This window comes from Melospiza georgiana, chromosome 12, assembly GCF_028018845.1.
Source record: "Melospiza georgiana isolate bMelGeo1 chromosome 12, bMelGeo1.pri, whole genome shotgun sequence".
Taxonomy (NCBI): domain Eukaryota; kingdom Metazoa; phylum Chordata; class Aves; order Passeriformes; family Passerellidae; genus Melospiza; species Melospiza georgiana.
The window spans coordinates 16,602,270-16,617,799 of NC_080441.1; the positions used below are offsets into that span (position 1 = coordinate 16,602,270).

The following is a 15,530-nucleotide window of genomic DNA, read 5'->3' on the forward strand; positions in this document are numbered from 1 at the left end:
AGGCAGGATATCAGTAATTCTGTTGTGTGTGTGACTCACCAGCCCCAAGCATGATTAGTCCTAAATAAATACATAAACCCTTCTGAGAAATTGCACCAAAACATGCAGCACACAGCACACCCCCAGGGCAATGAGATTTTTTGTTTGGTAGTCACTGCCAACTCCTAAACAGCGTGGGTACTTCAGGAGCCCCAGTTAAAGTGGATACACTTGAATACCTCACAAAACTTCCCACCTGGGGGTTCTGCAGGAAGGTCTCTGTTATCAAATACCCCACAAAACACAGGGGTTCCCACCTGGGGTTCTGCAGGAAGGTCTCTTTATTATCAAATACCTCACAAAACACAGGGGTTCCCACCTGGGGGTTCTGCAGGAAGGTCTCTCTGTTATCAAAGCAGCCCCCAGATCGGTTCAGCAGGGGCTCTGGATGCTTTGCCCAAGCCCCATACATCATTTCCTTCTCCCAGGTCTTGTGGAGGCTGAAGCAGGAGGTGTTCACAGTCCTGCAGATGTCCACATCTGTGAAATTCTTACACCAGTCCTCAAACGTCATCCTGCTCCAGGCAACACCAGGGAAGAAATGGTTTGTTTAAAAATAAACAGTGATATTCACGCACAGAGCCAAAACAAAACACAAAATCTTCCAGTAATTTGAAGAGGAGGCATTGCTCAGCTGTCCAGGGGACAAACTGATTCACTGGAAAGCTTTCCATGTGGAAATACTTGTGAAACCACAATCACAGAGTTTTAATTCAGAGCAGCATCACTCAGTGCGTTTGGTCAGATCAGGATCTGTCCTGTTGCATCTCCTAAGCATAAATGACTGCTTGAACCCCCAAGGTTGGATTTGATAACACATTTTACAAAGGCCAGAGAGATCACCTGCAATTAAAGCAGGATGCACTCCTCACTGTTACAGTCCTTATTGTCACATCTGTCCCTGAGCACAACTCCAATCTCTGCCCTCTGGACAGAGCTTTCCTTTAAGCCCATCTCGCCTGTGCCTGCTAAAGGAAGGGGCTGGACTGCAGAGCAACTGAAAACCAGCTTGGTTCTTTGAGTTACCATCATGTCCTGGCTAATTCATGGCCCAGAGCCAAACCCTGCAGCTGCCAGTCCTGACAAAGCCAACAGAATGATTTCCACTGTGAGCCCTGCCAGCTCACTTGATGCAATATTGATCATCTCCTGAAGGACCTGCTGGGCTAAGGATCTAAGCTTTAAGCAAGCTCAAAATTAATAGAGCTCTAGACATTGGATAGAGAATGAACACTTGGAGAACACCAACAAATATGAAAATTCACTGGATGCAACTCTATTTTTAGATGCCTCAGCCATGGCTGACTGCAGACAGGCATAGTACTCAGTAAACAAGGTGTGAAATGCACATGGTACTTTCTCAGATATTTTTGCCTATTTCAAAATTTAACTGGTCTAAACAGTGTTCAACATTGGGCATTGTGTCCTGTAAACCAGCCCATGCTCTCCTAGTTTCTGAGAGATTATCCTAAATATAAGCAATAGATTGTGAGAGCTACTAATTCTGTTCTACTAGTTTTAAATCCGTTTTTAAATCTGTTTTTATTCTTCCTTGTGACCCCTTGGGAGTTTGAAAGAAACAGACCTTGGGATAACTTTAGCCATCTGTTTTTGAAGCTGTTAAATGGCAGATTAATGACAGTTCCTCAGTGTAGCCAGTGTCTCCAAACCCTTCTCATCACTCCCACTCACCAGAACTCTCCATCGTTCTCAACAGTGAGCCCCAAATTCTTGCGCTCAGAATCGCTGACTTTCTTCCACTCTTCAGAGCTAAAAAGGAAATAATAAAAAAAAGGGGGAAAAAATCAACAATAAAGATGATTAATAATTTAAAATAAAAACCCTCATCTGGAAAAAAAAAATGAAGCAAAAAAAAAATCTCTCCTGCTCTGTGGTTTTAAAAAGAATATCAGAGTACTGAAAGGGCAGATGATATTGATGAAAGTGTGAGGCTTTCAGGAGGGGTTTTAAAACATTAATTGATTTGAAAGCTACTAAAAAAGAAAGAGATTAATAGGAAATAGGCTCAACTAGAGCAGAACTTTATTGATTTCCTTTGTCACACCCTCCATTAGGACTCTTAAACACTTAAACAGCTGGTTTCCAAGGTCACAGGAGATTGACTCCATTCCCTGAAGGCCCCTCAAATGAAACCTGGTTTTCCTCCTCGGGAGCTTATTGAACGCTTCACTTAGACCAGAGTATTCTCTTTGTCTTTTAATCACCTTAATAAAACAGCCCTGAGGTCTGAGATTTCCCCGGGGGCCTTTGAGCAGAAACTGCTGGAGCCTGAGCTCACTGTCCAGTGTGCAGAGGGGTATTCCAGTGCACAGACCCTTCAGGCACACAGCCCCTGCAGGGGAGCACAGACCCTAAATTCCAGCAGCCTCCTGCTGAAACCCAAACCAGGGGTTACACCAGACAAACAGAGCCACAACTCCCCCCTGCTCCTCCAAAAGCACCTGGAGGCTAAAGCTGGAGGAGGCTGGAAGGACGGAAGGGAGGCTGCTCACCATAACAGTCATTTTCTTAACCTATTTGGAAATTGTCTATTTAATTCTGCTAGACCAAAGCCATGGGCCACTTTTAGAGTGCTCAGTGCTGGCATGAGTGGCATCTGTGCCAGGCTACCGGAGAACCCCAAGGGCTTCAGCTAAACAAGACACAGCAGCTCTTTTGTGCATTTTCTGCATTTCACCCAGACCAATCTCTCAAAGTAGTAGATTTTTGCTTGCTAAAGCAGGGATTATAAGAAATTAATATGCTGCTGTTCAGAGCACTGCAATGTTAAATACTAAATGCTAGCTGGTGAGCCCAGTGCTGAACTGTCACATATTTTTCATGTATAAATCACCCATGATAGAAGACATCCCCTCCAGCAACAATTTCTCTTGCTGTGGATGTACCTGCTAAGCCCATGGCCCACAAGAAAACTAATTAGAAAAAAAATCACAAATATGGCACTTTTACAGCATTTTTCACCAGTCACTTAAACTATCTACAATACTTTTACCATCCTCATCGGCTGGAAATGACAGGTGAGAAACTGAGTCACAGACAAGCTCAGTGGTGAAGCTGGGAATGATCCTTGTGTTCTTGACTCCTGAGCTGTTTTTCTTCCCGTGTTTCAGTGGGCCAGAAGAATGATGTAAACAGTAAATGAGGTCGAGGGAGCCAGGACAATAAATAAGGTCCAGACTCCTCCAGGACACGCTCATTTTCTCAGAGGTGGCAAAGAGGTCCAACCATCTCTGAGTAGGAGTGTGTCCCACAAATTGCAGTGCCCCAGCACAGCTTCACCTCTTCACACCGGGTTTGCAGCTCTTACCTGTCACTCCAAGCACCATGCCACTCCTTCTTGCCCCAGGGGTTCCTCAGCCTGATCATGAACAGCTTTTGTGCCTTGAAGGAGAGCACCATGGTCTCGCCGAGGCGCAGCTTCCTGATGGCAGTCACGGAATAGGCATGGCCCACGATCAGCCCCTTCTCTGTCTCTGCCTCGCTGGGCCGCCCAGGGGACTCCTGGGGCATGGAAAAATGACAATTAAACAAAAAGAACTCACATCTCTGAGGAACCTGATGTGGCAGCAGCTCTCTGGCCACAGAGAGAAACAGACAACTTTGCCAGGCATCGTACTGGGAAGGGCTGGGAGAAGATCAGAGAAAAGAATGAGAAACAATTCTTATCTTCACTTGCTGCACCTGGTATTGTGAACATGTGGAATGTGTTAGGAAGATTTGTTTACCAAAGGGTGGTTTCTTAATTAGCCAATGGTGATGGTGTTTTAACTAAAGGACCAATTAGGTCAACCCTGTAGCAAACTAGAGTATAAAAATTATGGGTTTCTTAATAAAGAAATTATCAGCCTTCTGAAATACATAGAGTTTATATCAATTATTATCTAGCTGGGGAACTGTTGTGCTGACAACCTGACAGCTCCACGTTCAAGGGGAAGGACGAGAAACATTTGTTTTTTCATTCTCTTCCTGAGCGATTTTACTATGCATAATAATGCCACTAGGAATCAGAACTAGGGGCTCACTAGTGGGGTGTTGTTAGTGCCAGACAATCCCAGGGCATGGGGGAATCTTGCCTGCTGCAGCCAGTCTGTCTCCTCCTGGCCTCAGAGTTAGAAAATCAGCCCTCCCAAAATCTTGGCATCTCTATCAAATGGCTCTTCTGGACACTGATGGCTGTGCCCAGACTGTCTGGGGTGTCCTCACCTGGGCACTCATTAATTTATTTGGCTATCCAATGCTTGTTGTAGTGTTGGAATAAATTAATACCCAGGAAGAACTACTGGCAGTGGGCAAAGTGGGAGAGCACAGACACAAGTAAAAAGGCTTCCAAGGCGTTTGTGTCCTTCACCTCAGTCACTCCTGGCAGGGCTCTCTTACATGGCAAAGGGAAGATCTTTAAGGTGCTTTAGGAACTGGGTTTGCTCATCATAAACTCCACATAAGAATCCCAGTTTCCAGCAGTGATCAGGCTGTCCCTAAACTAACCTGTTTGATGTCCCTAAACTGTCCTGTTTGATGACCTAGGCCTGATCAGATGCTGATCTAAGAATACAAAAAAGTAGTCAAGCTCTGAAAAAGAGCACAATTTCATTTAATGCATCCAAATCTCCTGATCTAAACCCAGAAAAGCAGCACCATACAAAGATGTTGGAGTTGTTTTGATGGTGCTGGATCCAGATTCTCCTCACCCTCACTGAATCCAGCCAAGTCATCTTTGAGTCTCTCTCATCTATCACCCACAGGGCCTGGAAACACTCATTCCCTTGGACATCAAGGAAGGAAAATTTGACTCAGTGCAGATCCTTGTGTGTAAACTTGTAATTACCTAATTAATGCTCAATCAAGCCTTGGCTGGGGTGGAGAGAGCAAGAGGTATGGTCTCTTGGTGTTACTAATGCAAATATTTAAACATGAATATGTTTTTATAATTAGACATTCATATATTAGTATAAATATATGAATATTTAAACATAAATAAGGACTTACCACAAGTGTGAAATGCACACAGTATTTCCTCAGATATTTTTACCCATTTCAAAATTTAACTGGTCTAGACAGACAAGATCTTTGTCCTAAGGCAAATGTTGCACTGATACAACAGTGCTCAGCCCCAAAGGTAAGAAATCACATTAAAAAAAAAAAAAAAAAAAAAAAAAAAAAAAAAAAAAAAAAAAAAAAAAAAGAGGAAGGAGAAATTCCTATCAAATTGGAGCTGACAGATGGGCGGGCAACTGTGAGAGTGTCACCAAGGCCTCTGTGCCTCTCACTGACAGCAGCTCCCAGAGAATCAGCTCAAGTGTTCCCCCATCCTGGCTGACAGCCCCTGGCTCTGGGCTCCCTCCTGTGTAACACTTTCACTGGCATTTTTCACAACTAAAAGCAAACAAAGAGTCCTTGACAGCACGGGAGTCTGTAACTTCTCCTGCTGCCTTTATCACCCCCCAGGCTTTTCTCACTGCTGGCCTTTCCCACCTCATTCTGCAGATACTTATTTATTTCTTTATTCAAATGAGATATTGAAGCATCTCCTGTCTGTTCAGATTTCCAAATGGTGATGCTCAGGGCCATTCTGTAATCCAAGGCAAATGATGACATGTTTGTAAGGCAGCAATGAAGCCACTCGAGTATTGAATATTCTACACCTAGCAAGCTCCACTGGGTGCATATTACATCAAAAAGTGACAAATGCAGGCAAACTTAGGAATGGCCTCTCTGCAATCAATGTTTAGAAGCATTTGTGTTTAATTTGGAAGGCAGAAACATAATGCCAGGAATTAGTGGAAGCACTACAACTGCCTAATTAATTGCTCTTTAAAATACAGCTCCTTGTGTCCTGGTCAATCACCTCAGTAAATTCTTGTTAACAAACAGAACTGCTCTAGCATTTGGGAGCAGCCCATCATTCTGGAAACAATGTCTGCAGCAACAATTCACGCCAGGCAGTCTGCTCTGAGCAAATCAGATGGAATTCTTGCAAATAAAAATTCAGGTCTTATGAAAAAAAGGTAAAACAAAACCCAAAGACCTTGAAGCTTTTGTTTCTGAGCTGTTTCCTGATGCTGCTGAAGGGACAGTCCCTGTTCTATCTCAGGGTAAAGTTTGTGTCCCAGAAAGTACCAAGTGTATCAAATTCAGGTGCCCCTGATGTGAGGAATGATTGGCATTGATTCAGAATGCTGAACAATTGCTTTATTAAAGCTGTACTATATTACTTAATACTGTATTATAACTATACTAAAAAGATACCATACTCTATTAAAGAGATACTAAAGAAAAATCCATAACTGTCTGAGACAGCCAGGACACAGCTTTGAGCCAATTGGCCAAGGAATGAAAACAATCCTCAGCAGAATCCAACTGACAAATCCCTCCAGGTAAACAATCTTCCTAAAACATTACACAACAGGAGCACAGAATAGAGATAAGAATTGTTTTCTCTTCCCTTCTCTGTGCTTCTCACTGCCTTCCCAGGAAAAAAGCTGTGTGGATTTGTGAATGTGGAAAAATTCAGTGGATTTGGGAAAGCTTGTGCCTCCTGCTTTCTGTGAAGGGAGCTGATGCCACACCAGATGTTCCTCTTTGGTGCCAGGCCCTGATGCAGGACCAGGGCTAGATCAACAGGTAACATTCTGAGGAACCCCCAAAACCAGCTGGTTTTCTACTGTTCTTGACAATTCCACAGCTCTCTTTATAGTAACAAGAATTTCTGAATGAATCATCTTCATTCACAGAGAGGGAAATTAAAGCAAAATGTTTAAGTGTTTAACTAAGATCAGCCTTAGCTAAGGCCTTAAACTGAAGCAGGGGTTGTGGGAAGAAGATGCTGAAATGCACTTAGATGCCAACCCTGCAGCTCCTAGAAAATGATCCCTTTTCTGTGGGCTGCTGGATTAATGGTTCATTATAAATGATTAAAAACATCATTTTAAAGCAATTTTTAAGGAAATATTCAGGTGCCATTGCAGTTTGTTAGCCCTTCAGATGTGATAATAACTGTGGACCAGATGAGGATTTCAGACTATCCAGCCAGGGTCTGACATTGCAGACTTAGGGGAGTTCAGTCCAGCTGTCAATGGTTTGCCTCCTGTGGCCAGGGGCTGGGCCAGAGGTGTTTTGTGAAGCACAGAGCATCCTCTGGGAGCTGTTATTCAACCATCTTCTAGCATAGGACTGGAGAGGGGTAAATCTTCCTCAGACACCATCCCCTCTCTACTGACTGCAGGAACTTCAGGGCTCCTAATGTGGGCACTGAGATACCTGAGCCCCACGTGAGCCAGCACAGGCAAGCTCTGCAGGTTAATTCCTGTGGGAAAATTATTCCATATATTGACTATATTTAATATATTCAATAGCAAATAGCTGAAATATCAATTAAATACCAAATACCTGAATAACCAGGTGAGCTCAGCCCTTCAGCTCAGCTCCACTGTTACCCTGGGCCGCACTGGCACAACCAAAGTCAAGAGGTCTCAGCAGCTCTATGCCAGAAGTGTTTTCTCTAAAGAGATTTCTCCAAGAAATAAAGCAGTTGAATGCTGCTATCTGCTGTGTAAATTAGGGTGGATTTACCTCAGGTCAGTTCACAACTGTGACCATGCAGAAAAAAAGAATTTCAGACACACAGTGAAGTGGCAGCACAAGCAGTTGTGATTGTATTTAGCGGCTCCTGGAGCTGGAAGCACTTGCTAGATTTCTCCATACAAAGCTTTTCCAAACATGCCAAGGAAGGACATACTCAATATCCTAATAATGCTATTTCTTTCAGAGTATTTTCATTGAAATCCAGCTCTCTGTACTCACCGAAATGGAGCAGCTGATGAACCCTCCTCTTTTATGCACTTTCATCAAGTCTTCAAACAGCTTCATCTGCTCAGGAATAAGCTCACCATATTTGCCCTCCTCCAAATTGATGGATTCTGCCACTGCTCCAGTGAAATCCACCAGGGCTTCTGCAGCACAGCCTCCATCCAGGGCTTGGTAGGATCCAGCCAGCCTGGGGGCAACACAGAACATCCTCAGTTTACAGGGGGCTGGAACAAGTGCTCTAATTTGGCTTGAATGAAGGGAACATGTTTGTGTTTCACCAAGAAAATCAGAACAAAGAAGAACAGAACAAAATAGAGGTGGAGAGAGCAAGAAGTGTGGTCTCTTGGTGTTACTAATGCAAATATTTAAATATAAATATGTTTTTGTCATTGCACATTAATATATTAGTATAAATATATGAATATTTAAATATAAATAAGGACTTACCGCAAGTATGAAATGCACATAGTATTTCCTCAGATATTTTTACCCATTGCAAAATTTAGGTGGTCTAAACAGACAAGGTCCCTGAATTAAGGTAAATGTTTCGCTGATACAACAGTGCTCAGCCTCAAAGGTAAGAAATCACATAAGTGAACAGAATCACATATAAGAACAGCGCAAAAAAGCCTGAGAAAACTGCAGATAAATCTTCTCTGGTTTCTAGGATCCTTAAGGATTTGGGCTGCTGAAGAAGAGAGTATTGCGGTCATTTATGATTTTAACAGAGATTAAAGAAGGAGTTTTCAGTCCTTTTTAGGTTCTCTACTAGCAGCAAAACTAAAACCTATGGAAAGTTTGACAGAATTGAAAGACAAATGGACCACACTGAGGACTACAAGGACAAGGAACCAGCTCATACTTAGCATAAGCTTTCTCCAGCAGAGCACTCCAGAATTCATTCCTCACATTGGAATGGCAGTAGATGAGCCTGCCATTCTCAGTGGGCAGCAGATCATCCACCACCACCTCTGTCCACTCTCCAAAGCGCCAGAAGCGGAAACGGAAAATCCCAGCGTACTTCCTTGGGCTTTTGGGGTCCCACTCCTGCTCACTGTAGTCTGGAATCACCTGAGAAACCATGGAAGGGTGGGGAAAAGGCCAAATCACTTGGTTTTAGGATTTTAAAAGTTTAATAGTAATAAAATGGTTATGAAAATAGTAATATAATCAGAGTAATAAAAATTTGGACAATTAGGATTTAGGTAAATACGAGACAATAAAAACAAAGAGTTATGGACAGTCTGGGTACCTCTTTTTGGGCAAAATAAGCCCAAAAAAGGACCCTCGTTAACAGAGCACTAATCCTTAAAAGCAATGGCCTGCTGAATATTCATACATCTCATACATGATGTATAAATTCCATTCAAACACAGGATTCTGTCTGGTCAGTGTCAGCTTCTTCCTCTGAATCCTGACAGCGTCTTCAGAGCTGAGCAAGGTGGGGAGAAGTTAATTTCTCCTGATAAAGGAGCAATAAATTCTCTTTCTCTGAAAGATTCAGGTGTCCTATGGCTGCTATCTGGTGTGAGTACCTCATTCCTCTCTTTAAAAAAATATCTTACATACATAGTTTCTATTTTAACGTCATGTTATAACCTAAAACTATATTTAACACTCTACTTAAGAAAATTAATACAGCATAACTTTCTAACATAACAAATATAATATTCATTTTAATATTTGTGAAAAGCCAATCATAAAATATGCATTTTTCACAGAGAGGAAGTTCAGCAAGTGCATTGTGCTGAGGTTTATTCCCAGGGCAGACTGCCCTAGAACATGTTAAAGAAAAGGAAGATTTGAATCCACCAAAATTTACCCCTTGTTAGTCTAGGGAGAAAAACAACCAAGGCTAGCTTGGTTTATCAGTTTTATTTCCTGCACGACACTCCAATCACCCACCTGCTGCCAGAGGCTCTTCCTCAAAGCCAGGCAGGAGCACGCAGCCACAAACCAGCAATTCCCCAGCTTGCCCTGGTGGAAGTCGTGGGAGCTCATTCCATCCACAAGCAGGTGGGGATCGTCACAGAGGTCCTGGCAAAGCAAACCAGAGATTGCTGGAGACTCCACTCCCAAAATGAGCACAGCAGCCTTCTGTTGTCTTATATATTGCAACAGTTCTCTTATCATTAACAGTGCAATGTTGTCTTATATGTATTGAGTTCTATTATCATTATGGTGCAAGGATTCCATAGCCTCAGAGTTGCATACCTCCTCAAAGTTTTCTGTAGGCAGCTCCTCTAAGCACTGACTGTTCTTGGTCCTTGCAGCAGCCATCTGACTCCAGTTCCCACTAATCCAATTTCTTATGCCACTTGTTTTTCTTGGCTACAGGTGTGGCCTGTTAAGATCAGTCCTGCTCCTAATCTTTGTAGTAATTGGTTCCAGTTGAAACTCTTTGGGGGATAAGATTACATTCTACATTACCTTCATTTATCCATACTGTGTCCCCCTACATCCTTCCAGTCAAGAAAAGCAGCAGGAATTGATGCTGCTGACACCTGAGCTCTGAGATTCTCCTTGTCAAGCCTCTAAAGGGGGGGAATGCTGCCTTAAGATTTTAGCCTTTATCTTTTTCAAATCCTGTGCTACAATAGTGCATAACTCTACACTTCATATAAAGTGTTAACTACTGTCTTCACACTTTGGTCAGACAAAACAATTCCTCTGGGCCTGGAACCCAAGGACAGCCTACAGCCCCAGGCCCCAAAAAAAGTACAAACAAAAGTGAATTGGGGAGAAGCAAACTGAGGGAATGTGACTTCATTACCTGAAGATGTAATTGAGGAATGAACCTCTGATATGCAAATAGGCCAAACTTATATCTGTCCAAAGAACTCGTGACCATTGTCCATCTTGGGTGTAGCCTCTGCCAGGCTCCTGCACTGCCCAAGGTGTGCCTGTTAAAGGCCTTTAATAAATACCCACTTTATTATTGTAACTTTGTCCTTTGCCTTATTCTAGGCGGCCACTCCAAGGCATCATCTCCACTGCCATTCCTTTGGCTGACACATTGGAAACCCTCCTTCACCAACAGCCTGGGTCACTGCAGTGACCCCAAGAGAACATCCCTTTGTGAAGCACACTTTTCATTCTCTGGGTCTCACAGCTCTGGCTCCTGTTAGAATTATTTGTCCCCTCCTTTCCTGGCTCCATTTCTCTCCACATGCAGATTCCCACCAGAATGTGGCTGGGATGTCTCCCTGCTCCTCCCTGGATTACACCTTGCACTAAAGGGAGTGTTTCATGGACCATGGGAAAGCCACAGGGGTGCATTTTGCAGCACTGATGTGTTTGTCCCCACAAAATCCTTGGCAGAGGTGTCCTGCTGAATGGAGAGGGAACCTTCCACCAACACTTCATCCCTAACTGGTGTGGAACCTGCAGGGTTCACCCCAGTCACTACTCCTGACACTCTCCTGTCAGTCACAGCTCCTCCTGACTGGCTGAGAAGATGGCAAAGAAGTTCTGCTCTTTCACAGTTTAATAACCCTCAATTTCAACACTGTGAAGATGATCCTGTACCCAAGCATTAGAAATGCAGAATAAGTAACTCCATCTCATCTCAAAATGGCAGGAGACCCCAGATCTCCTGCAGTTTGTCCTGTCTGCCATCAGCAGCAGAGGAAGGAGCTGTGTGTAGATTCTCTCTGCCCTTTGGCAATTAAAGATGATGATCCCCAAATAGCAGGAGTGCAACCCAAGCATAGCTACACACCACAGGCATCCATCCCTCTGATGTGACTCTGACAAATCAGTGCCAGATTAACTCATTTCCAGAGAAAAGAGCCACCTCAGTGCTCAGCTGATGGTTTAAAAACCTGGCTGGATTAGCTGAAATCAGCTCACAGCATGGAATTCATAGAGCTCCAGCCGTTATCCTTAAGGAAATTATATTTTGGGGATGAGGCTTTTCTCATTAAATAACAGTTTATTTTATTCTCATAAAATAAGCAGACATTTTAAGTGCTTTTTGAGAAACAAGCAACTGATCATTGCATGACACTGCTCTCCTGTCAGGAATTCTCATGTGTCTGCATTTAGAGAAAATTCAAAGCTTATTAAGAGACCTCAACAAAAATCTGAGTAACAAAAAAGCTGCCCAGGAGGAAAACTGAGCATGGACAAGATGCTCATCAGCATCATGGACAGATTCACTGAGCCTCCCTGGATGTTCTGACATGGAATGGCACCTCAGAGATGTGAATCCACCTGGCTGCAGGGGTGGACATCATTTGGCCACTTGGCTTTCATGGTGGCAGCACACATCCCACATCCACGTGGGCCAGATTCCATTTTATATCCCATTTCCTGGCAGCTCTGGCATTAATAATTTCTAGTTTGTTTTTCCTTTCAAAATGTTATTTTCTTAGAATAATAAATGAGGGATAAATGGAGCCATTGGGGTTAGAACTGTCCAAACTTTTCTGTCACTAGTGGAAGCCAAAGCTTTAATTGGTTTTAAAAAGAAATTAAGCACTGCTGTGTATTATGAATATCTTATTTGGTTTGTTTTGATAAAAATAACCACATTAAACTGCCATTTTTTAATTGAAGTGTGTCTTGCATCTCACAAAGTCCTCAGAGGAAAAACAGAGCAGCATGTGCCAACTGCCAAAATTTATGGATGAGATCAGCATTTGCTGAGTGCTGGGGTCCAAAGCAAACAGGGAACAGCAGAGCTCAGAAACAGAACCTCCCTGCTTCCCCCAGAGCCACCAAATCCTCCAGGATCCTGCCTGATAAACCCTTTCTGATTAAACCACCTAAGAACCCTGGAGTTCTGGGGCTAAAGAACGGTGTAAGAAAATGCCACAAATTCAGTTTCTTTTATTAATTAATAAATTAATAAATTAAAGAATTAATGTCATTATAACACCTTCTGTGGTGACTGTCACTGTGTGGCTCAGATGAGACACAATAACACTGAGGCACAGCCCAGAGCTCACTTCAGCTCTTTGCTCTCTTCTGGGCTTTGGGATTTTCACCACTTATGCCATATAGTCAATTCTTAGGAATACTTTTATCTGTCTAAGCCACAATTCCCCCAACACAAGTTAGAAATGTGCTATTTCAATGTATTATTCTGCAGTCCTTGTGAGGGTCTTTAAGCATTTTTGGTTGCCCTAAGCATGTAAAAATAGAAATTAAAAAGAAAATATATTAAAAATTTAAAAATATGTTTGTCTACAATGCTCCCAGCAGTTAGTATATCTAATGTGACCGTGTTCACAGGGGTCTCAGGAAGAGGGAAGAGACGAGGATCTGACTCCATGTTTCAGAAGGCTGATTTATTATTTTATGATATATATTTTATTAAAACTATACTAAAAGAATAGAAGAAAGGATTTCATCAGAAGGCTAGCTAAGAATAGAATAGGAAAGAGTGATAACAAAGGTTTGTGGCTTGGCTCTCTGTCCAAGCCAGCTGTGCTTGGCCTTTAATTAGAAACAAGCACATGAGCCAATCACAGATCCACCTGCTGCATTCCACAGCAGCAGATAACCATTGTTTACATTTTGTTCCTGAGGCTTCTCAGCTTCTCAGGAGGAAAAATCCTAAGGAAAGGATTTTTCATAAAAGATGTCTGTGACAATATAATGTTCCCAATTTAGAATAGCTGAGGATCAAGCCAGTTACAATTGGAGGAATTCCAAGGAGGAGACACTGACAGGAGATGTGATCCAGGCACTTCAGGAGTCCCAATCCCTTCTCTCTCTTGCTGCCTGAGCACCCAAGCACTGGGGCTGGGAGTTCCACCAGAACCTCCTCCTTTGCAGACACAATGGTTTAACCCCAATCCTTTTTCTCAGGATCATCTCGCATCATCTGTGCTGTGAAGGAGAGAAATATCTTCCCATTTCCAAGGAAACATGTAATTGTAGTTACTACAGGATCCCACTACACACCATTAATGCCTGACAGCCACCCTGTTTCTGACACAGCCCCGCAATAAAAGCAGTTGTTGCAGTATTTGTGCCTGCAGGGAGCATCCCAAATGGGAGAGCAGAGCTCTCCCCATTTCTCCCCTCACACAATGAAATAAACACCATCTGCAGAGCTCTAATTGGGCTGGGCACAGTCTGGAAGGGAGGTTGGAGGTTTCAGGGCCTCCTGGCTCTGCTGAAAGCCCTGATGCCCTCATTGTCCTACCAGGCTTTGATTTGCATGGCAGAAGTCTGGTTGTGTCACCTCCCATCCTTGCTGTGCAGTTGAAATATCTGACATTCAGAAACTGATGCTGTGAGGAATAAAGTGGCTAAGAAACTCCTTTTTCCTGATTTTAAATGGTCCCTTTATTTGTAACAGAGCAACCTTGTCAGCTGGCTTGTAATCTTGTCCCAGTCTGGATCCTACAGAATTCCCATTCCTACCTTCCTAGCCCCTCATCCAAGCAGCAATGAAAATTGTGATGGGGGATATTCCTGTAGGACTCCTGCAACACAATCTGAGAGTACTACAAGTAATTTATTTCACCAGCTATGCATCCCCATGAAGGAGTTTTGCAAAACAGTGTGAACCATGGTAGACAACAGACACTCATTTCACTGGAGCCATGAAATGGTTTGTGTGTTGTTCTTCCACAATTCCCTAAAATTAAAGAATAAATAAATAAAAAAGAAAGAATGTGCTTTATTTGAGACCAGATGCACCACAAAGTCCAGCAGGTAACTGATTGTGCATTGATAAATGCATTGACTCTTGGAGTAATTTAGCTAAAGGAAAAAAATTCCCCTTAGCTCTGAACATGCATCTCCTGGTGTGAGTATTACAAATATTCATTAACTAAAGGTTATGCAGTATTGGTTAGAGATAGGGAGAAAGACATTCAGAAGGTTATTAATTAGCTGTGTTTCTTCACAGGTGTTAGCTGAAGCTGCACTGTAAAAAAATGTTAATTATTGGACGATCTCAGATGTCCAAGAAAAGGGAAAGATTATTTTTAACAGACTGGGGACTGTCAACTGTCTCAGAGACAGACCCTCATTATTCAGAGAATATACAGGGTCCATATAACAGAGATTATATAGAGATTCAGTCAAGGGAAGAAGACAGAAGAGCAGTAAATTTTTGCAATTAAGATTTTCAAAGGTTTTTTAATAGTTAGAGCTTCCTTTCTCCAGCACCCTTTAACCCAGCCCTAGCATGACAAATAATCCACCTTCGCTTGCACATGAGACCTACAGAGGCAGGCATTATCAGACTGATCTACTTAAGCCCAGTCACCATTCCCTTAAATTCTTTAAAGCAGGTTGATTTCTGTCAGAGCTGAGAATTGTTTCCATTTTGTTCCCTTCTCCCACCCTCACATCATCTTGAGGCAACTCCTGTAGAGACAGTGTAGGGAGCAGGGGAAAGGCAATTCTTTCTGAACATGGATGGGAAAATTCAGCTTTGGCTGCAGCTGACACTGAACCAAACTCATCTAAAGGAGGGCAGCAAAGACAGCACCCTGTGATTGTGGAGCTGAGCAGGTAAATGGGGTTGTCCATCCTGCGATAAACCCCAGCTGTGTTGGCATGGCCACAGAAGCTCTCCCCAGAGCAGGATGTATGCCAAAGTGTCTGCAGTTAACCCAAGAAGCAAAAGGACCAAGCCCAACTGCACTGGATATTCCAGTGCATGCAAAAAGACTTTTAAACCTCGTTGTGGCTGAAAA

The 15,530-nt window shown here is 42.9% G+C and overlaps 1 protein-coding gene across 1 annotated transcript in view; it reads right to left on the minus strand.

The window, feature by feature from the left end:
- Window positions 1-15,530, minus strand: part of CAPN6 (calpain 6) — a 46,984-nt gene that overhangs the window by 10,577 nt on the left and 20,877 nt on the right. The window contains exons 2-7 of the mRNA XM_058032392.1: window positions 9,772-9,903; window positions 8,729-8,937; window positions 7,861-8,053; window positions 3,368-3,561; window positions 1,732-1,809; window positions 359-554 (exon numbers count right to left, since the gene is read on the minus strand). Coding sequence (XP_057888375.1) covers window positions 359-554; window positions 1,732-1,809; window positions 3,368-3,561; window positions 7,861-8,053; window positions 8,729-8,937; window positions 9,772-9,903 — 1,002 coding nt within the window. The remainder of the gene's footprint in view (window positions 1-358; window positions 555-1,731; window positions 1,810-3,367; window positions 3,562-7,860; window positions 8,054-8,728; window positions 8,938-9,771; window positions 9,904-15,530) is intronic.